General features: G+C 32.6%; 1 protein-coding gene across 1 annotated transcript in view; it reads left to right on the top strand.

The window, feature by feature from the left end:
- The first annotated feature begins 230 nt into the window (after positions 1 to 230).
- The window catches only part of LOC103259311 (leucine-rich repeat and IQ domain-containing protein 1), a 35,908-nt gene continuing 12,876 nt past the window's right edge, over positions 231 to 23,262 (top strand). The window contains exons 1-4 of the mRNA XM_021711804.1: positions 231 to 270; positions 3,232 to 3,364; positions 6,388 to 6,448; positions 21,481 to 21,601. Coding sequence (XP_021567479.1) covers positions 231 to 270; positions 3,232 to 3,364; positions 6,388 to 6,448; positions 21,481 to 21,601 — 355 coding nt within the window. The remainder of the gene's footprint in view (positions 271 to 3,231; positions 3,365 to 6,387; positions 6,449 to 21,480; positions 21,602 to 23,262) is intronic.

The following is a 23,262-nucleotide window of genomic DNA, read 5'->3' as shown; positions in this document are numbered from 1 at the left end:
ATGCTTTAAATGTTTTCCAGTGATTGGCTTTGAATAGTGGTATGTTTGTGGATTTCCTTTTTATTTTCTAAATTGCCTATAATGATGATATATTGTTTTTACAATAAAAAGTCTAACAATTTTAAAAAATAAATTACTCCAAGTTGCATTTCAAAGGAAAGAAGCATAAAAGACAATAGTAGCTAGAGGGCAGAAATAATCAAAAGAAAACTCTTTTTCTTAAGTTGATGATGCCGAAAATTGATGAAGCAAGACCCAGGGAAGCAGGGAGTATGGAAGGGTTTAACATTCTGCAGACTGAGTGATGCTTCTAACATTGAAAGGAAGAATTTATTGGTCAGGCTGACTAAAAACTGATAAGCATCTGTTAAGTAATCCAGATCACCATTATTCCTCCTACACAGAGTCTAAAAGCAGGATTTGTACAAGCTTCAAAGAAATCAATGTTACTTTCTCCTCCTCAGTAACAGGAGGAAAAAGTTTCTATTTTGAACTTTCTGAAATGGTTTAGCTGAGACAGAATCACTTCCTCCAGCATTTGAACTGCAGTATTTTCAAATAATCCAGCCAACTTCACACTGTGCTTGTTCTGTTTCTTACACTGAGCTCATGCCAATCTACCAATCTATGCCTTAGGGTTAAAATGGTTAATATGAATTGGACCTTGCAATGCAATTTTTCCTATTGACTCAGGAAGTGTTTGGGACTTGGATGAGTTCTGCTGTAAAACCAATTAGGGTTTATGCAGTGTTATTGTAGAACTGAAAAAAAGTCCCAAAATAAATACTTTAAAAAAGTAACTATTGCAAGTATATGTCACCATTAAAAACAAACAAAACAAAATGACAGAGATTATTTTTATTTTAACTGAAAAATAACTTATTACAAAAAGATTCTCTACATATCAATAGTAAATGAGGATCTAGCGTTGGGCTCAGTTGATCTCAGGGTCACTGAGTCCTTGCTATTTTCTGTCACTGTGCTGTCCAATATGTGGTCTGGTCAGCCAAGGAAAGCAGATTAGAAGCTAGGGCTTTGCTAGAGAAAAGACTCAATGCTATGTACTGACTGAGTGAGGCAACACCAAACCTTATCTTTGTTTAAGTCTGTTGTATAATTTTATGTATGCTTATATGGGTGTTTATCAGAATGGAATCTGCTCATGGATTCGATTGGTGAGAACTTCCTTGTGAAGTAATTGTTCTTCTAATTATAGTTACTGTGGAAGGTTAACCTAAGCTCAGAATGCACCAGCTGCAGTCACTTTAGAAATATTAGGTGGTGTAGAAGTAATAGGAACTTTACTAAATAACAGGGTTCAGAGAAACAAAACATTGTGATTTTTAGCTTTATTGAGAACTAGCTTCAATTTCTGTTTAAATTGAAAAGTAGAGTCATTTCACTAATTACAATAGTATTTTTTAAAGAAAGAAGTCAAGTTAGATGTATTATCCTCAACATACCAGAATGATACATGGCAAGTTTGTGTACATGTGTGTGCATGCACATGCACCAAACATTGAGTATAGACTGGGCACCATGCTTTTTTTCAGATAACTTGCAAATATGTTCATTTCATATGTGCAAACATCTATAGTTAGAGGTTATTTCAAATTAATATATTGATATTTTATTTTATTTTTTATTTATTTGCTTGTTTATGTTAGCAGAGTATGTTAACAGGAGAATTCCAAAGGGGCTACATTCAGCAGTAACAGTAATCGTTATCAAGAAAAAGGAAATATTGATGTAATGAATCCTGGACAAAAAATTTTGGTTATGTTTATAGCGTGATTATCATGATTTTATGTAATCTTCCAAACAACATAGAATGGAGTTTGAATAGCTATATGAAAAAAATCTGTTTTTTTCTTTCTTTTTTATTATTTATTTATTTATTATTATTTTTTAAATTATAGCGATGTGGGGTACAATTCAGGGTTAGGTATACAAACGTTGATTATGCAGGTACCCTTGTTGATGAGGTATGCTCCTCCCTCCCCTAGCAGTTTCTCTCAGCTCCCAATCCCACCCCCATTCCCCTAACAGTTCCCCACTACTGCCAATTTCTTTCTTATAGTATTGTAATTGTTCAAGGTGGTACTCTGTTCTTTGTTTCTGTGATAGATCACTGAGTGTGATGGACTCTAAATCCATCCAAGCTGCTGCAAAGTTCATACGTTTGTCCTTCTTTTTGGCTGCATAATATTCCGTTGTATATATGTACCACATTTTTTTAATGCAGCAAGAGAGAAAAATGAGATTACGTTGATATTTTAAGTATCAGGTTTTAAACTACAGGATTTTTTTGAGATTGATTACCATAACAGGTTTTAAGATGGGTTTCCTTCTGGTGTGCTGCCAAGTAAATCTACAAAGCTAACAAGCCTCTCACTGGAGTGATGGTACCAAAAAACAGCAGTCTAAAAGATAAAGTCCATGGAGGAAGGTTTTAAGATAACTGTCCTTCAGTGTTAACTCTGAAATGCATGACATTGACATAGCCACAATGTCAATAATTTTTTTTTAACACAAGCATATATATCTGGTAATGTTTACATTTGTGTATGAGTTTTGGATTTTTCTTTCTTTTCTCTTTTAAAATATTTAATTTTGTATTTGTTCTTTCCGTTCTTATGATTTCTCAGCTTGCATATTTTGCACACCCATTTTCATTGTTATGCTTTCCCTCGTGCTTCAAATAGCTGCTGTGCCATAAACACAGGTTTTCTTAAACCTGATATAAATTATATTTGTGACTTAAAATATTGTATTAGCTAACATAAACCAAGCTCAGTTTTATATAAATTAAAATTCTGTTTCAAATACCTCACTATAATGCATAAATTTTACATATAAATAAGGCTAGTATAAAAATAATTAGACTTTGCACTTGATAAAACGGAAAGCAGACATTCTTTTGATATTAGAAGAATTCTACTGACTACTAAAATAATTATCTGAATTTTCTAAATAAAAACTAAAATATAACCCTAAAATATGGTGGTTGGATTAAAATATTTTGTTTATTTTTCAAAATAGTTGGGTTTGAAACTCAAGCAGGAAAAATGCTTAATCTATGAATAACTTGTTTTTCTTACAGATGATTTAACTCCTATTCATTAGTCATTTTTTTCTTTCTTGTGATAATATTATTAGCCTAGACTGAAGTACTTTGACTAATTTTGATCTCTTTAAATTACAAATAAACATTTCATATTTCTTTCCCAGGTATGGAAGAAGATGTTAACCTCAATGATACCACTGCAAATAAAAAATTAGAAAAGAACAAAGAATATACATACCAATGGCTTCATACACAAGTTGGGATTCAGGAAACAACTAGTTCCAGAAATATTAAATGGTGAGGTAATTTCCTTTAAGTTAGATTTTTGTATTGTAAACACATCTTGAAAAATGAAACCTAGGTTAATTGTGCTAAAATTAACATGACTTTAGCCAAAGGCCAATACACCACATTGCCAGGTAATAAAAAGTCCTTTAATATAGATTTGATAATTTTCTATATTTTGTCCTAAAGTATTTAGGAAGAACTCTTTTCTGTAATGCTTGAAACCAACAGATGAACCACATAGATAATTCCACTTTATAAAGTAAAAAAGTATGGTATTTGTTAGCTATCTTAAAATATCATGTATTTTATAGGTTGTGTTTTATTTTTGTCATTTATAGATTTGTCAGTTAAAATTTCAGCCCTCAGTTATCATTTTACCAGTCATGTAACTAATTTTCATTGGTGCCTCAAAGCTTCAGCTTCTTCACCTTTATAGTGGAATTATAGAATCTTAATTTCCCAGCTTTCAGGGTAGAGGTAAACTACAAGGTTAAGGATATCAAATGTTTATTTACCCTAGCAACAAAGTGTCTTGAACCTATTAGGTGCTTAATTTATTTTTGTTCCATTAATGAATGTATCAGTTTGCTAGGACTGCCATAACAAAATGCCACATATTGGGTAGTTTAAACAATAGAAATTTATTTTCTTATTGCTCTGGAGGCAAGTTCAAGATCAAGGTGTCAGGAGGCTTAGTTTCTTCTTGGTTTGCAAATGACTGTCTTCTTGCTGTATCTTCAAATGGTGATATTTTGGGCTGTGCACTGATCTTCTCTTGATGAGTATATGACCTCATTTACCTGAAATACATCTTTCCAAGCCCTATCCCAACTTCAGTCACATTCTGAGGTATTAGAACTTCAACATAGGATTTTTGAGAGAAGCAATTCAACTCATAACAATTTGATGTAAAGCATATATGTGTACACTAAGTCAAAGTTTTAAGGAAATAAAAGTCCAGAGAAGATATTTTGACATAAATTTTTAAGATTTTCATTTTAGCTATATATGTTCACAAAAGAGTTTTTTAAAAAATGTTAATATAGGTGTTTATTAAAAATATAAGCCAATACTAAATCTAAATATAAGGAAAATTTTAGAAATAGTTTCAGGCATTGTGAATAATAACTGCTTTACATGAGTGATGAATGTATAATCAAAAACCTATACTAATTAGGGTTAAAGCTTATTTTAACAAGTCAAAATATGTTAAAAATGAAACTCCTATTGTAATACATAGGAAGTGATCCTTCATAGGTGATCAATCTATCCATTTAATTTCTTTAAAAATATAGAAATCATATGAAAGCAAGAATGAAAATGAAACTAAAACATTTTATAATCTGAATTATATTTTATTTTGAATAAAGTAAAAATAAAGCCATCAATGTTTGAGAATTTTCATTTTACTGTTTTCATATTAATGTAAATATAATTTATTATTTTTATTTATTTATTTTTTTGAGTTGGAGTCTCACTCTGTCACCCAGACTGGAGTGCAGTGGCCGCTCCCGGCCACCGCAGCCTCGACCTGCTGGGCTCTGGCGATCCTTCCGCCTCAGCCTTCCGAGTAGCCGGAATTACAGGTGCGCACTACCATGCCCGGCTGATTTTTGACTTATTAGACATAAGGTCTTGCTGCCCAGATGGGTCTCGAACCTGCGGGCTCAGGCAATCCACTCACCTCAGCCTCCCAAAGGCGCGGGATTACAGGCTGAGCCACCGAACCTGGCTGTATAATTTATTTTATGTTGCTAATAATCAATTTATATTAATTCATAGGATAGGGTCTTAGTATTGTGTTGCTAAAACTGAGACTAAGTAATTTATTTTTTTTAAAAAAAGAGGTTTATTTAGCTCACAGTTCTGCATGCTGGGAACTTCAAGGGATATGGTGCCATCACCTGCTTGGCTTCTTGTGCTACATCACAACATGGTGGAAGGTCAAAGGGGAAGTGGACACATGAGAAGGGCAAAACATAAGGGGTTTGCTGGCTTTTTAACAACCTACTTTCATGGGAAATAATCCAGTCCTAGTCCAGAGTAAATTCAGTCTCACAAAAGCACAGAGCAAGAACTCACTTTGTACTAATGCATTCATGAGACTCAACCCCACACCCCAAACACCTGCCTCTAGGCTCCACCACCCAACATAACTACATTGGGGATAAAATTTCGTGGTGAGTTTTGGTGGGAATAAACCATATCCAAACCATATCAAATCACATCTATATAACTATATAAACAAACATAATAGAACTGTTAGCTTACCATCTACATTAACCAGATATAAAAGTTCTTGTTCAGAGCTTTAAAAGCATTTGAATACATGTAGTTTAGTGAGAAATACAAGAAAAGTTTCAGGATGAATTTTGTTAATAGATATACTAATAATAAAATTATAGTATATCTATTATATAAAGATATTATAGCTGTTATTATATATGCTAATAATAATGACATCTCTGACTAATAAACATAATATTTAAAAATATGAAACAAAAAACATTGTTCATGAATTTTGTCTTTTGGAAATATGATAAAGAAATAGATCACAATATTTTAAGAAAAACTGTTTTCAAGAACAAAAGCTCTTGAAAAATAAAATGTAAGTTCTAGTTTTAAGCAGAAGTTTATTGTGGACACTAGAATAATGCATTAAGCACACTAAATCTATTTTAAAAAATAGAAAACTTTGCCTTCCTCAAAAGACAAGAAAAAGACATAAGTAAATATAAATAAAATATTCAAATTGTCTATAATTTATTAGCTATTATTAATAGTACTTACAGATTTTTGCTCTTTATATGGAGAAGAAGGGTCAATTAAAGTGTTACTAAGAAATTAAATTTTCATGTCAAATTAAATTTTAAAATATGTAAATATGTAAATTTGTACATATCTTTGAAACCTAATTTAAGAAAACTATTATTTTGTAAATAACTGACTTATCTCAAATGTTTTATTTGGGCATTTATTTTCCTTGGTTGCTCTCCATTTGTCTTATGTTTTCTGTCTCTGTCCCTATGCAGCAATCACTTCTTGCCTGAGTTAGATCCAGAGGTACTTAATGGTGGAAAAGTTCAGCTTGTGGTAAGAAATATGTTTAAAGTTACAGAAAAATGTTGTAGATACCAGTGCTCAATAAATGGTGCTTTGAGATATGCTCATAATTAGTTTAAATTATGAGACTATCACAACTGTATCTATCTGAGGTAATGTCAAAATATCATGTGTTAAAATAACCTCTTTTCTTGACTTGTAATATAATTTTGAAATATGACATTGCTTTAAAATATTAATGTTATGCAACAGATGTGAAAATTTTAGCATGCTACCATTTTAAAATAAAATTACTCTGGATGGAAAATTGCCTAATGAAATTATTTTCTGGAATATTTTTAAAGAATAGAATTTGCAAACTTTACTTACAAACAGCACAGCATCATCACAACTCAAAAAAATCAAAGTGTATAAAATTAACAAGTAATTGTGAGCTCAACCACTCTAAATAATAAAGTGTAAATTCTTGGAGCTCTAAGGGCAACCAAGTTTTAAACATAGTAACCAGAATGAAGTATCTAAGCAGGATAACTATATATATATTGCTAAAGTCAGTTGTACTATATACTATTAGAAAGAAGATTATGTAAACAGAAGGAGATTGACCCATATGCGGTCTAGAAAAATTGAACCCACAAAACCTAAAATGATCAGTGTGTTTCCAGAAATATCCAGAGAACAGGATACTCTGACCACCAACAGAAACATATGTCCTTGTTGGCGGGTAAAAATGAATGTATCAGGTAACCCTAATTTTACAACTTATTCCATTTATATCAGTCAACTATTACCACTTATTCAGATTCTACATTCACCAAGAAAATAGCTTGGCATGTAGAATTTTATATTAAAAGATAATGGGCTTTCTTATGGGTATGATCAGTTATGGTCTTCAGTGCATTTATATTCAACATTTTCACAGTTTTTGCAAATGTTTTCCTGAAAGAGAAGCAAAAATTAGAATAATAGCTAGCTAAAATTTCTTGCGTTTGTAGACATATATATGGAGTTCAATGTGCAGATTTGAATTAACCGCTCAGCAAATGTTTGATTGCATTTTAATAGACACCCCTCTAGAAGAGTGGCATACAGATTACCCTAAGTGAATTCTTATTTTCAGCCATTTTGCAACACACATATAATTGATTAACACTTTGGCACAGGTTGGTGATTGGCCACTTTAGAGCAAGAATTGGAAACATAAAACTAAAGGAATGCCAAGAGAAACAAGTGATAAAATATTAAATTATTCCACTTTTAAAAATGAAGGAAAACGGATGAGATTGATAACTGATCAGAATGGTTCTATGAAATTAATGCCTGGCTATTAATCATTTTGTCCCATACTCTTCTATTTCCACTGTACATAAATATATGACAAGTACATAACAATGATAAATGCCTTTCCATATTAAAGATATACAACTAAACACAAAAATAAGGTAAATGATAATGGAACAGAAATACGCAGGTGTCTTTTATTAGTGAGTGGATACAGGAGACGTTATCAATGAGAATAGAATGGTGCTTTCCGAATTCAACATAAAAACTGTGGAAAAAGCTGCCAAAACACTGCCATGTATAGATCTTAACTTTGTGCATTCTGGCCACAGTGGTACTGTTCCTGGCAAGAAGAACAGAACTTGGAAAACCCCAAAATGAATACTTTCTTCTGAAAGGGCATTGTAGCCGGGCTCGGTGGCTCAGTCTGTAATCCTATGCTTTGGGAGGCTGAAGTGAGTGGATTGCCTGAGCCCGCGGGTTTGAGACCTGCCTGGGCAACTTGGCAAGACCTCATCTCTACAATAAATCAAAAATTAGCTGGGTGTGGTAGTACATGCCGGTAGTTCCAGCTACTTGGAAGGCTGAGGCGGAAGGACCGCTGGAGCCCAGCAGATCGAGGCTGTGGTGGCCAGGAACGACCACTGCACTCCAGTCTGGGTGACAGAGTGAGACTACAACTAAAAAAAAAAAAAAAAAAGGCATTGTTATGGTGACAGAATGATCCTAACTACTTCAGTATTGATGCACATCCATCCTTTAAACCAGTTAAGAAGTATTTTGATGTTTCAGATCTTTCTACCAACTACATGAACCCTAGAACAAATTGGGGTTAAGAGTTTTCCTACATTTGGAGGCTGCTAACATTGTTACTGGCTACCTGCCCCTGAAGAAAGTCATAAGCTTTATTCCCTGAGCCTGAGAAGTAAGGATGAAGTGGAAAACTGTTTTAGAGCAGATTTTGTACTCACAATTTTGTTTCATGTACACAGACTTATCCTGATGTCAACCTAAAAATGCCTTTGCTGTACCTTGTAAAGAATGTTTGACTTTAAGGTTTTTTTCTTTGTTTCCCTTCCAAGTGTGATATTTTCTGTTGAATTAAATTATACCTCAGTTGTTGTCTCAAGTAAAACTGCTTGACAAGAAAATACAAAAATAAGTTGCACTCTTAATTTAAATAAATACACTCAAGACTGGACACAATAAAAGAGAAAATTAGAAAATTGGTACAATAATTAGAATAACAGCAAACTTCATATAGAAGCAATGAATGTCAAAAGACAGTGGATTTATTTCTTATTAATAGGTGTAAGTATTATCTAGCATACTGTATAGTAACCTTCACTAGTGAAGAGAAAATAAGGCAAAATCAAACATTCAATCTGGGCACAGTGACTCATACCTGAAATCCCAGCACTTTGTAAATTTGAGGTGGATGGGAGGATTGCTTGAGTCTAGAAATTTACGGCCAGTCTAGGCAACACAATGACTCCCATCTCCACTAAAAAAAGAGAGAGAAAAAATTAGTGGGGCATACCAAAACAATGAAATACCTTGACATCCACCTAGCTAAAGAAATGAAAGACCTTTACAATGAGAATTACAAAACACTTCTCAAAGAAATCAAGAATAATACAAACAAATGGAAAGATATATGCAAAATTGATAGGAAGATTCAATATCACCAAGATGTCCATTCTACCTAAGGCAATTTGCAGATACAATGCAATTTTTAGCAAGTTGCCAACATCATTTTTCACTTAACTAGGAAAGACAATACAGAAATTCACATGGAAGCAAAAAAGAGCCTGAATAGCTAAAGCAATTCTCAACCAATGGAACAGAACTAGAGGCATCTCACTTCCAGACTATAAACTTTATTGCAAGGCTGCAGTAACCAAGACTGCATAGTATTGATACAAGAATACATACATAGACCAATGGAACAGGACACAGAATCTGGAAATAAAACCATGTCTCCTCAAACAACTCATCGTTTACAAAGTCATCAAAAACAAACCTTGTGGAAAGGAAACTATATTTAGCAAATAATACTGGGAAAACTGGCTAGCCACATGCCAAATAATGGACCCCTACCCATCACCTATTCAAATATTAACTCAAAATGCATCAAGGACATAAATGTAAAACCTCAAACTGTAAGAATTTTAGAGGGAAGACTTAGGGGACACCCTCCTGGTCATCAGAGTAGGCAGTGGATTCATGGTCAGATCCCCAAAGCAAATGCAACAAAAGCTAAGTTTGACAGATGGAACCTTATCAAATTGAAAATATTTGCATAGCAAAAGAAACCATCAAGATAGTAAAGAGACAACCCTGGAATGGGAAAAATTATTTACAAGTTATACAGCTGACAAAGGCCTAATATCTAAGATCTGCAAGGGTCTCAAATGAAAGCAAAACAAACAAGCAAACAACCGTATTAAAAAGTAGGCAGAGGACATGAAGAGACACTACTCAATCGTAGACATACAAGCAGTGAACAAACACATGAAGAAAAAGCTCTATCTCACTGATCATCAGATAAGTGCAAATCAATATTACAATGAAATACCACCTAATACTGGTGAGGATAGCTATCATTAAAAAGTCAAAAAACAACATGTGCTGCTGTGGCTGCAGAGAATAAGTCCATCGCACTGTCTTTCCCCCCGGCCAGGAGTTATACCCTCTGGAAAAAAAAGAAAAGAAAAGAAAAAAAAATTGAGCTTCCATATAATCTAGAAATTCCTCTTTTGGGAACTTAAGTTTCTCTATCAAAAAGATACCTATATGTATAAGTTCATTGCAGTGCTATTCACAATAGCAAAAGCAAAAGTATTGAAGCAACCTAGGTGCCCATAAAAAGTGGACTGGATAAAAAAAAAAATATGGTACATATTCAACAATGGAATATTAGGCAGCCATAAAGAAGAACAAATTCATGACCCTCACAGCAACATGAACTGAACACTGCATGTTCCCACTCATAAGTCATCCCTGATCGCTGGTCATTCAAGCACAAGGGTGGAATCAACAGGTGCTGGACACTACTGGGGGAAGGAGGAAGGAGAGGAGCACATGGCAACACACTGGTTACCTGGTCCACTACCAGGGGAGAGGGGGCCATCTAGAAATCCAAACTACCTGCATGCAACTTACTTATGAAATAAATTCTCACTTTTACCCACAACTCTAAAAAACAAACAAACAACTAAATAAACAAAATAGGAAGTCCCCACCCCCCCCAAAAAATTAGTGAGACATGGTGGTGCACACCTGTAGTCCTAGCTATTGAGGAGGCTAAGGCAGAAGAATTGTCTGAGCTCAGGAGGCTGAGCTGTGATAATGCCACTACACTCCAGTCTGAGTGACAGAATGAAACCCTGACTCAAAAAACAAACAAACAAACAAAAATAGAGAAAGAAATTCAAGTTCTGGGTTTTGAGGAAGCTGTTTAATAACATCTCAGTCTTTTCTGTCTTCTAAGCAAGAGCAAAGTATATTGCATGACACACAGAATTAGAAAAATGGAAATAATATCATTTCCTTTACATCCAAAAATCTATCAAAAGGCATGTCAAATATCTAGGCAATAATATATACTTATTTGAAAGCTGTAGGGTACAATTCAGGATTAGGTATACAAGTGGACATCATACAGGTAAAGTTTGGACCTCTCTTTGGTTCAATTGTATTGCTAATGTAATTAAATGTATTCCCCAAAACTCCAGAATTTTCCTGCTGAAGATAGAGTTTACATTTAGGTTCCCCAGGAAATATACTCTTGAGTTTTTGATATTTGAGTACAGGATGTTTGTTGGAAAAAAAAAAACTATCAGAACCAACTTCTGTGAGTAATGAAAAAAGCAGGATTGAACAGAGAGAGAAGGTGACCTTCAACAGAATTACATAAAAGGAAATGGACTCTGGTGATGGGAAGGCATTTTGGAATGTCCCAGCTTGTGGCAAAAAGACTAGACTTTAATACTCCTGCACCTTGTATGGAGAAGATGTGCCTTGGACCTGCCAACTCTCTTGAGCTAAGGACAGTTTCCAGAGAGAGATTTGGCAGACAGTCACCTGACTGCAATTTTTTCAGTGACTGTCTTTGACTCCGTTGTTAAGCATGATGTGAGTGGCATATGATAATATTAAGGTAAGTTTACTATTCATGACTACCACAACTTAGTATATAAAATGTATTAATTGTCCCCAAATACATCTATAAATTTTTTAAAAATCCCAACCAACACCGTAGTGATTTTTGGAAGCCTAAAGAATCTCATCTTAAAATATGTATTAAGGAATATATATATGTGTCATTTTTTGTTAGTAGGAATTTATTAGAGGATAGAAAAGCTCCCAGCAGAGAGAGGGGTCCTGACAGGGTTGCCCATCAACTTTGAAAAAGAAGAGCAACTTGTGTCACAAGATACTAAGACTTAGCACAAGTCTAACCAAACTTTATGGTACTGGCACAGGCATGGATTAATGGATTAATAGACCAGTGGAAGTGAATACTGAGGTCAGAAATAGACCTATGACTATTTTGGAATGTGTTATATGATAAAGGTTGGAAAGTCCAGATTGTTGAGCAAATTCAGTAAATGACATTGAAAAAAAGACATAGTATATATAGATTCTACACTCCATTTGCAATAGTGAATGGAATTTGGACAGTTTGAAGATCCATATATGAAAGTTAAGGGCTTGTATAACAGATAAAATAGAATAATGAATATCTTTCAACTTAGTGAAAGAAAAAGAGTTTTTTTAAAAACATGATACAATTAATACAAACCATATGGCAAAAAGTTGACTTGCTTATTGAATTATAATAAATATTCCTTTCTATGAAGAGTTTTATAGAAAAAAATAACAGACATACGATTACCATTTTCAGTGTCTAAAATCAACAAGAGTTTAAATTCTTTTTGTTGTTTTTAATGTTTTGATTTTTTTTCAACATTAGTCAATGGGTTTATTCTTTTTGTAATGAGAGATACTCCTTCCATGTCAGCTTCCATATCAACTGATGAGCTTGTTTCACACTTCATCAACAAGATAGAAGAAAAGAAAGAAAACCTTCAGAATTCCTCCAATAAATCTGACCACGTACTTGAATCTCTTCACATACAATCTGCTTTCCTTCTTAGGACAAAGAATGAAGTGTTCCTGCTTCCTTCTAAGACCAATCTGTCCTGTGCTTAGGTTTTCATTTATTTTCTCTATGTCCTCTTTTGGAGGACTTTTGTCCTCTATTCACAAGATCTTTTTCCAGGATCATCAGTCTTTCACTCTCTATTGTATTATTCTCATCATTTAAAATAAAATAAAACAAACAAACAAAAAACAAATTTCCCTTGACTTTTGATCCACTCATGAAATGTTAATTTACCTCATTTTGTTGCTGCTGTTTCTCAGGTAATCAGAGAAGTCTTGTAAAGGTTGTTCATAATTATGTCATTTAGGATTCATTTTCTTACCTTCCCCTTTTTTTCCTCACCATTTATCTAGTGGTTATTTGTATGTTCTCTTCTTAGTCTCTCGACAGTATTTGGTATACTTAATAATCCCTCATTTCTCTCATAGAATCTTGACATCCATGAAGCATCATACTCCTGGTTTTTGTTCTATTCACAAGATGCTTCTTCTAAGTTTTCTTCCCTGGCTTTGGCCATACATTAAGGAGTTCATGTCCTCTTCCTTAAGAGTTTAAATTCTAAATATAAAAAGATCTCTTGCAGATGAATACATTAGAGAAATAATTTAAATAGGCAGTTCATTGAGGTAATGCCTAAATAGATAAATGTATATGAAGAAATACTCACTTTCCAGATGAGAGAAATGAAAATGAAAACTTGGCTGTCTGATTATACTCATTGAATGGCAATGATTAGAAAATTTGGTTTTCTAATTTGTGCTGTCAACAACGTGGAAATGCTTGTGCCTAGTTGGTATAAGTAGAAGCTGGTACAGACCTTCTGAAATCTGTCAGTTTGTTAAATTAAATATTTGTATGATTATTCTTCAAGCCCATCTTTGGAAATAAAATTTATATATATTTTTGCAAATTAGTGGAAGAAAAATACTTTTTTAAAAAGATACAAATAGTACAAACAATATAGCAAAAAAAGAATTGACTTGACTGTCTTGAATATATATATATATATTCTTGTATAATAATCTCCCAGATAATTTTTGTGTAGTGTCAACCTAAAATATATACTAGGAAGTTGGTTGTTGTATTATTTATATAGAGTTAGAGGCAACATGGGTATTCTTTGTTAAGAAGATGAAAAAGAAAAATTGGTTGGATGTATACTATAGAATACAATACAACAGTCAAAAGGAGCAAACTGAAACTATACAGAGAATAGATATATTCCAATGATATATTATTGAGTTTAAAATTAATAACTATAATTTTATTACCAAAGTATTTGTTTTTAAATTACTTCTGCTTTAGGCTACAATATAGTAATTTGTATTACACTAGGCTTTCAGAAGAAAAAAATATAAAAAGCTAGATAAAACAACTATTTTTTATATGTTGAAAAACAGGCAGCCCAGGACTGTGATCACTGAGATCAAAGAAATGCGTAATTTGAATTCACATTCAAATATATGAACTTCAATTAACAGCCTGGGAATACTTTCTGGACTACAACAGTGAGAAGAAACCTAAAGAGAGCTTGTTAGTTTAACTTAGTTAAGAAGAGAGAAAGCAGTATTTAAAGTTGCTGAGGTGACTGGTATTTGCAGGGCAGAATACTAGTGAAAGAGTTGCAGAAATATGGATCCATATTCTCTTTCTCTCATAAGCACATGAAAATATGTTCACATACTCGATGAGGTCCAGAAGACAGCAGCTATTGGGAATATATGAACTGAGCAGAGACTCTAGGGACCACCCATAGCTGAGAAACACTGGAGTTCTGACCAGTTATAGTGGAGAGCACCCCAGGCATTTAGTTAAGACCACATAAAGATAAACTTTAGGAGAAGGTTTCTCTAGCCCTAGATTAAAAACGCCTCTAGATCCACAGTAATAAAACGTTAATGTAAGCCTCAAAAGGATCAAGTTGGTCAACAAATAAATCAACTGCCTGCCAGAATAAAACCTAACAGAGTTTTAAAAATGATAACAAAATCCAGACACTCAACAGATAACCTCACAATGTCCATTATGCAGTAAAAAATTGCTAGACCATCAAAGATGCAGGGAAATGAGCCCTATGAGAAGAAAAAAATCATCACTAGAAATAGATCAAGTAATAATAGAGACATTAGAATTTGAAGACAGTTAAAAAGCTAGTGTAGATATGCCCAAAGATTTAAATGTTGAGGAAACTGGAATATCAGTAAATAACAACAACAAAAATTGAAAAAAATAATTAGAAATCTAGAACTGTACAATATTTTGCCTTAATTGAAAAGAAATAATGACTAGAATAAACAAATCAGACATCACAGGAGATAAGTGAGCTAGAAGAAAAAGCAAGGGAAACTACCCAAAGTGGAGCAGAGAATAAAACAGTTTCTATAAAACAGAGCTTGGGGGTTATCAAACAACATCAAACAATCTAACTAATATATAATTGCATTTCAAAAAGAAGAGAGGTTAGAGATGAAAAAAAATTGTGTATGTGTAAAAAATAATCACTGAAAGGATTTTAAAATATGATAAAAATAAAAAACAACATATTTTAAAAGTCTAGCAAAAATAATTATACCTATGTGCTTCCTAATCAAATTGCTGAAAATCAAGAAGAAAGAAATTTAAAACAGTAAAAGCAAAGCATACATAATTTACAGGGACCATTGATAAAGATTATGGTTGCTCTGGGCATGGTGGCTCAAGCGTGTAATTCCAGCACTTTGGGAGGCCAAGGTAAGAGGATTACCTGAGTTCAGGGATTTGAGAACAGCCTGGGCAACTTGGTGAAAACTCATCTCTATAATAAATCAAAAACTTAGCCAGGCGTGGTAGCGCACGCCTGTCGTTCCAGCTACTTTGAAGGCTGAGGCAGAAGGATTGCCTGAGCCCTTGGCTGAGGCTGCCGTGGCCGTGAGCATACCACTGCACTCCAGCCTGGGCAACAAAGTGAGTCTCCCACTCAAACAAAAAAAGAAAAAGGATTATGGTTGCCTGCCTATCATAAACATTGAGGCTCATAAGACAACAGGACAACATATTCAACATGCCGAGAGAAAAAAAGTGTCAATCTTCAATTCTGTGTCAAATGAAAATATAACTGTAATTCACCACATTAACATAAGAAGGAGAAAAAGCATGATTTCAATGTGTGCAGAAAATAATTTAACATAATTCGACACATTTATGGTAAAAAAAAATTCATAGAAATCTAGGAATAGAAGAAACATTCTCAACTTCATACTTAGTGGTGAAAGGCCAACTATTTTCTACCTAATATCAGGAGCAAGACAAGGAAACCTGATTGGAAAGGAAGTCATAAAATATCTTGTACATAAAAATCTCAAGAAATCCTTACCAGTAAAAGTTTTAGAACTAATAAGTGAATTGAATCAATGTCACAGAATAAAGATTAATTTTAAAAATCCATTATATTTATATATACTAACAAGCTTTAAAAATTAAAAATTTTTATTCATCACATTATCAAAAATAAAATACTTAAGAATAAATGTTCACATTAAGATGTACAGGGCTTCTACATTGATTACTATAAAACACTGCTTTAAAAAATTCAGAGACATATCATATTTATAAGTTTGAAAACGGAAATTATAAGATGTCAGTTCTTCTAATTGACATTGCTCTATAGACTCAGTGCAATTCCAGAAGGCTTTTTCATGGAGATAGACAAGCTGATTTAAAAATGTATGTAGACAGAAATACAAGGGACCTAGTATAGCCAATGAAATCTTCAAAAAAGTAGTAAGACTCACGCTACCTGAATTCAGGACTTGCTGTAAAGCCTCATTAGTCAAGACGGTCTGTTATATGTATAAAGATACAATAATCCATCAATGAAAAGTTTAGGAAGTCCAGAAAAATACCTGTACTTATGAAGTCAATTGATTTTTATAAAGTATCAAAGCAATTCAAGGAGAGAAATGATGACCTTTTCCAAAAATAGTGCTGGACAACTAGATATCTACATGAAAGAAAAAAAAACTGGACTTCTGCTTCATATCTTACCAAAAATGAATTTAAGGTAAATTATGGATTTATGTAAAAACTAAAATTATAAAACTAATAAAGAAAGCATAGTAAGCTATCTCGACAAACCTGTACTAGGCAAAGGGTTTTTATTTTATTTATTTATTTTTTGAGTTGGAGTCTCACTCTGTCACCCAGACTGAAGTGCAGTGGCCCCTCCCGGCCACCGCAGCCTCGACCTGCTGGGCTCCGGCGATCCTTCTGTCTCAGCCTTCCAAGTAGCTGGAACTACAGGCGTGCGCTACCACACCCGGCTCATTTTGATTTATTGTAGAGATAAGGTCTCTCAAGTTGCCCAGGCGGGTCTCGAATCCTCGGGCTCAGGCAATCCACTCACCTCAGCCTCCCAAGGCGCAAGATTACAGGCTGAGCCACCAACCCCGGCTAAAGAGTTTTTAGATAGAACATAAAAAGCATAAACCAAAAGGGGAAAGAAGGTAAAAAGTAAATTGTAGTTTAAATGTAAAGCATCATTCAGAAAATTTTAAAAAATGAAAAGTCATATTCTCTTTCTTTTATAAGCACATGAAAATATGTTCACATAGGGGAATAATGAAAACTACTACGTGATACCACTATACAACTATTAGCGTGGTTAAAATTTAAAACAAAATTGAAATTACCAATTGCTGATGAGTATTCATGCATGCTGATGAAAATGGTACAGCCACTCTAGAAAAAAAAAATTGTCTTATAAATTATACACTTAATATATGACCCAACAACTCTACTCCTGAACATTTTTCCTAGAGAAATGAATTTTCATCCAAACAAAAATCTGTACATAAATGTTCATAGCAGTTTTATTTGTAATAGCTCAAATGTTTCACAACCTAAATCTCGTTCAATAGGTGAAAGGGTAAGCAATTGATGATATATATATACAATGGATATGCAATAATCAGGAACAAAAAGCAATAAATGAGAAAATTATTGATACATTCAAAGATTTCCATGGAACACACGCATATTATGTTGAGAAAAAATGGCCTGTATCAACAGGTTAGATGTTTTGTGATTTCATTCATTTAACTTGCTCTTATTCACATAATCACATTGACAGAGGACTCATGTTTAGTTGCCAGTGGTTAGGCTGTGGAGAGTGTGTGACTATAAAGGAAAGCAAGAGAGTTTCTTTTGAAGATGGGAAAGGTCTGTATTCTGTAGTTATATGAATTTCTATGAAAAATTATTATATGTCAATTCAGATAAATTTATAATAAGGTCTGCAGTTTATTAATAGCACTCTTCCAATGTCATGTTCCTGGTTTTTTAAATCGTACATTGGTAATGTGAAGTGTCTTCATTGGGGTAAACTGAGTGTAGGCTGTGCAGAGAACACTGTAATTTTTTGTAACTTCTATGGAAGTTTCAATTTTAAACATTTCAAAATAAAAAACTTGAAAATAATTGAACTTTATGTTCAAGGTCTTTGCATTTCATTGCATACAATTTATATCTTTAAAACATTTAAAGTGCCTTCCCTTCTCATAAACTAATACTTTATATAACAATGTATCTGCCTTATTATATAAGAAAGTTTGTACAAAAATGATGATTAATTATGAATTGAGGGGTATATATAACTAACATTTTTTCCCTGAAATGAGTAAGCTTTTAAAATCACTCATATATCTTGCCATAGTGCAAATAACGATGTCATATGTTTATTGCATTTTGCGATAATTTGAAAAGTATTTCAAATGGTTAAAATGAATGAACTAATTATTACATATAAAAAAGCAAAAGGAGAAATCCCTTTTCTTTATTAAATGAAAAAGAATCTCTATTTTAATTAAGTTGCCAAAATTGATGGTGGATCAGGGTTCAAATGCTTGGAAAGTTCAAAATTTGCACTCATATCAATGTGAAAATATGGGGGGGAAATTGCAAACCTTGTAGTAGGGGTGTAAAAGAAATGTGCTCAGAAAACAAAGACCTAAGATAATTTTGCAAAATTACTGTCTACTAAATATTTACTTTTGAATTGTATGTGAGAAAATTCTTATCTGATATGAACTTAAAAGTTTATTGCATTATTGTCATAGAAAACATTTAATATTACGGTGTGTTCGAATTCAGCACATCTTTCTGTAGAATAAATGTTGAATGTGTGATCAGTTAACTTCAGTTTTTGTCAACCCTCCATATCTATGAGTTCTGCGCCCATGAATTCAACCAATTATGGATTGAAAATATTTAAACAAAATAAATATAACAATACAACAATGAAAAGTTATATAAATAAACAGCAATACAACAACTATTTACATTGAATTTACATTGAATTAAGCATAAGTAATCTAGAGATGATTTTATTTGGGAAAATGTGGATAGATTATATAGAAGTAATAATTCATTTTGTATGAGAGACTTGAACATTCATGGATTTTAAGTGTCTGTGGAAGTCCTGAAACAAAGCCCCTGCTGATACTGGATGATTGCGTATGCATTTTGCATGATATAGAAGAAAACATGTATCTTCTTTACAATTTGTCTATTGATTATCAGTAACGAGGAAAAATGATGTTCAATTTGAAATCTATTTTTTCAGAAGTAGGATCTAAATATTATTGCGTTTGGACTTTGCCAGATGCACTGAAAAACATCTAATTAGCCCATTTATGAAATTTCTTTGATTTAAGCTGCTAAGTGGCACCATTGTAAAATTGTGTGTTCCTGTTAATTTCACTACTAAATTTGATTTTGTATATATCTGACCAAATTAGTAACTGACATTAGTTGTTTTCTATTTTGAAAGAAATCTCTTCTGGATGATATGATAATGACTTTGGTAGTAATGAGATTTTTGGAAGGCATTTGTTCATAAATATTTTCTTGGCATGTAGGCATTATCTTATTGGGAGGGAGCGAGATTTCTGCTTTTTAAATAGGCATAGTGAAATTATGTCACTGAAGTTAAATAAATAAACCTCATTTTTAAACACTATGGTTATGTCATTAAAATTGAATAAATAAACCTCACTTTTAAACACTGTGGTTTATATGCTTACAGCCTCTTTAGTCAGCAGGAAGGTTCCTTACGTGGTTATCATGTTTTTCCTTATTATGTAAGTAGTCTCACCAAAACTATGGTATTGCCTGATATTTCCCCTTAATTCTTGACTGTTTATTTTTAAGTCCTACCATCGATGGTGCTATTCTTATAGGTATGTTAGATATGTACTTTATTTCAAAAAGAATGTATACATTTTTATACAAATCAAGTGTAAATTGAAAGCCAATTTTTATTTATTTTACTTTTCTAGTGAGGTTTTTTTGACAATCACTTAGCCAGTTTTATTAAAAAATGACATTGTAATGTGGTTTATATTGAGTCAGCAACAGCAACACTTGCTTACTTAAAAATGATACATACATAAGATTATTAATATGTTCTTTAACTCAACGTAGCTATTTCACAGTGGTACATGATAAGTATACATAATTTTTGTTTATCAATTAAAAATAAATTGGGAGAAATGTAAATAAATTGGGAAAACTCCAAATCAAGATAGAGAGATAAAGTTCATGTATGTGATGAGTGTGAAAACGTAGAAAGGGATGTGAAAGAGAAGGGCCGATATCAGAATCTGAAAGATCATTTTTAGATTCTGATTTTTTGAGTCTTTGGAGCTCACCATATGGAGACAGCTTTTTAGTCACAGTGGTGGTTTTATGCTTTTATTTTGCTGTATTTAAATTTTCCTTACATCAAACATTAAGGACAATGCTTTTTCACAGAATTGCAAGCATACTGTGGTTTTGGTTAAATTCCAGCTACTCTGAGGCTGCTTTGCTTTCTTTCTATCATGGCGTTTCCCCTCATTTCATAGATGAGTCCTGATAAATTTTTACTTTAGTATTCAACATTGTGTAAAACAGTGTTTTATAGGTAAGAAGCAATTCTTTTGATTCTTAGTTTAGTCTAAGTAGTAATAAAAGTTCAAAGACAATTTGAGATAAAGTGAATAATCTAATATTTATGCCCTTTAATGTCTTGAAATTTCTATATATTTACAATTACCCCCAAATTATATGTCATGTATAATATTTTTATGTCGATAATGGTTGTAATAGGAGGGTAAAGATCATCCATGACTTTGTAGTACCCAAATATGGGATGAAAGACATTTTAGGGAATTATATTAATAAGGCTAATACATATAAGTAAAATATAAATATTACAGAAAGTAATACAATATGACATTTCTAACATTCAGTTAAGAATTAAATAATATACTTGGTAAATAAGTGATGTTAAGCTGTTTAAAGTTTCATCAGCTGCCTTTGAGATTGATTTTCATCAAAATTACTGTACTAAAATGTTTTCTTTTGTTGTCCAGATTCAAATAGCAACCCTCAATTTTAAAATCGGCTCTTATTTGCAAAAAATGCTTTGACATAGTGCATTTGTTCTGCCTGGGCAGCAATAAAGGATTGTGGTATCATTTTGAAGAAGGTTGTTTGACAGAGCCTGTTTGTTTATTTGGGGTAATGTGAGCTGCATTCAGAAAATGCCATATTTTGTTTCAAGATTGTATACATTCTCTCCCATTGCTCCCAGGCAAGACTTGTAAGCAGAGAAGACACGGATTTAGACCTTTTTTCCATGACCAGTGGAAGTGCTTTGTCTGTGAACAGAGAAAAAAAAGATCAGGCACACAGACACTCAGCGGGATCTTCAAGTAAGTTGTGGTTTCCTTCAGAATTAATTTAGAAATCACAAATGAATTGATGGAACCTAATGCCAATAAGCATTCTTTTACAGATAGGGGGTGGGATACCAGCAACAAGAACTGCCCAAAAATGTGTATTTGATTTTTTTTCTTTCTTTAAATGTCTTCTTTTGATATAAACAAAATTAAATTATTTTTCAAATTAACTGCATCAGTTTTTATTTTAATTGTGTTCTGTGATTCAATATCTCTTGCTTCCCTCACCCTGTGGATCATATTGAATTTTTTGATCATTTAGTTCTAAAAGAATTTTTTAGACATTGTAAAAAGTTGGATTTATATATAAAAGTCATGTTTTTGGCCTTTTGTCTTTGATTTAATAGATGTATGTAAAGTTAATTTTCAAAGGAAATTTTTTTTTAAAAGCAGAATTTTAGATGATATTATACTGTAAAAAAACATGCTTTTAGAAACTCTTACCACTGAATATGGGACACTTTGATTATATGTCTATTAATGATGACTTTATGTTCATAAACCTGTCACATAGATTTATTACCTTTAATTTGAGAAGAAAATAGTTTTCTTTATATATACAATATATGAATATTAGTTTCAACAAGAATTATATTGCAGTTATTAACTCTGAAAAAAATAGATACATTTAGAAAATGTCTACAACTTGTGGTATTTCAGGGGCATAAAGTCTAATTATTTTTTTCAGTCCTCATTTAACTTATAACCTAGAAATTTTGAAACATCTTCTAAAATGCTATGGTACATTAGTATAAAATACATTTTATTTAATATATTTTGTAAATTTCCCCAATGTATAGTGTAGCTCAAAAGTTCACCCATTAACTTATACTTAATCGTAATTATTCTTGAGAAAAGTGTTATAACTCATTGGTATTATCGCTTTATGTACATGTGTGTATATATGTAATCACACACACAAAATTAGTATTTGACTGAATGTGAAAAATTCAACAATCTAGTTGGTGCCCTCAATATAAATGAAAATAATATCACTTTGGATCATTGTATGTAAAAATAAACAAAAAATTCTACTCACTTCACAGAGTATCAAAGCTTCTGTTTATAATATATCATCTGAATGTGAAAGCATAAATGCCTCTATAAATCACCAACTATCCTGAATTATACAATCTTCGTGTTTCACCTATATGAATTTGAATCATAGATTTTAAAGCATATCAGTATATAGAGTTCATTTTTAACACATTCTCATCCTGAAATAATGCTAGTCTCACTATAATTTTAATTAGCTATTAATAAGTGATATTATTGCAAACACTAGTGATATCTAGATGTGTTTACTAAGAGACAATTTAAGGCAAGCCATTTGAGAAAAATAGAGTTCTTATTAAGTAATGATTATGAATAAAATACTGCTTGCTTAACTACTGTAGTTACTAGTTTACTATAACATCAGCATAATATATTGGTAAGGAGTATGACCTCTGACATCCATTTGCCTGGATTCGAATCATGGCTTAATCTTAAAATGCAAATGACAATAGAAGTACCCACGTTGCAGAGTTGTTGAGATCAAAGATGTGCCATTTAGAACAATGTCTGAGCCAGGCTCGGTGGCTCAGCCTGTTATCCCGCGCCTTTGGGAGGCTGAGGTGAGTGGATTGCCTGAG

This window comes from Carlito syrichta, unplaced genomic scaffold (assembly GCF_000164805.1).
Source record: "Carlito syrichta isolate Samal-C Ts95f unplaced genomic scaffold, Tarsius_syrichta-2.0.1 Scaffold302592, whole genome shotgun sequence".
In the NCBI taxonomy this organism is placed as follows: Eukaryota; Metazoa; Chordata; class Mammalia; order Primates; family Tarsiidae; genus Carlito; species Carlito syrichta.
The sequence above is the reverse complement of the archived record's forward strand: the minus strand, read 5'-3'. Positions and strand labels throughout refer to the sequence as shown.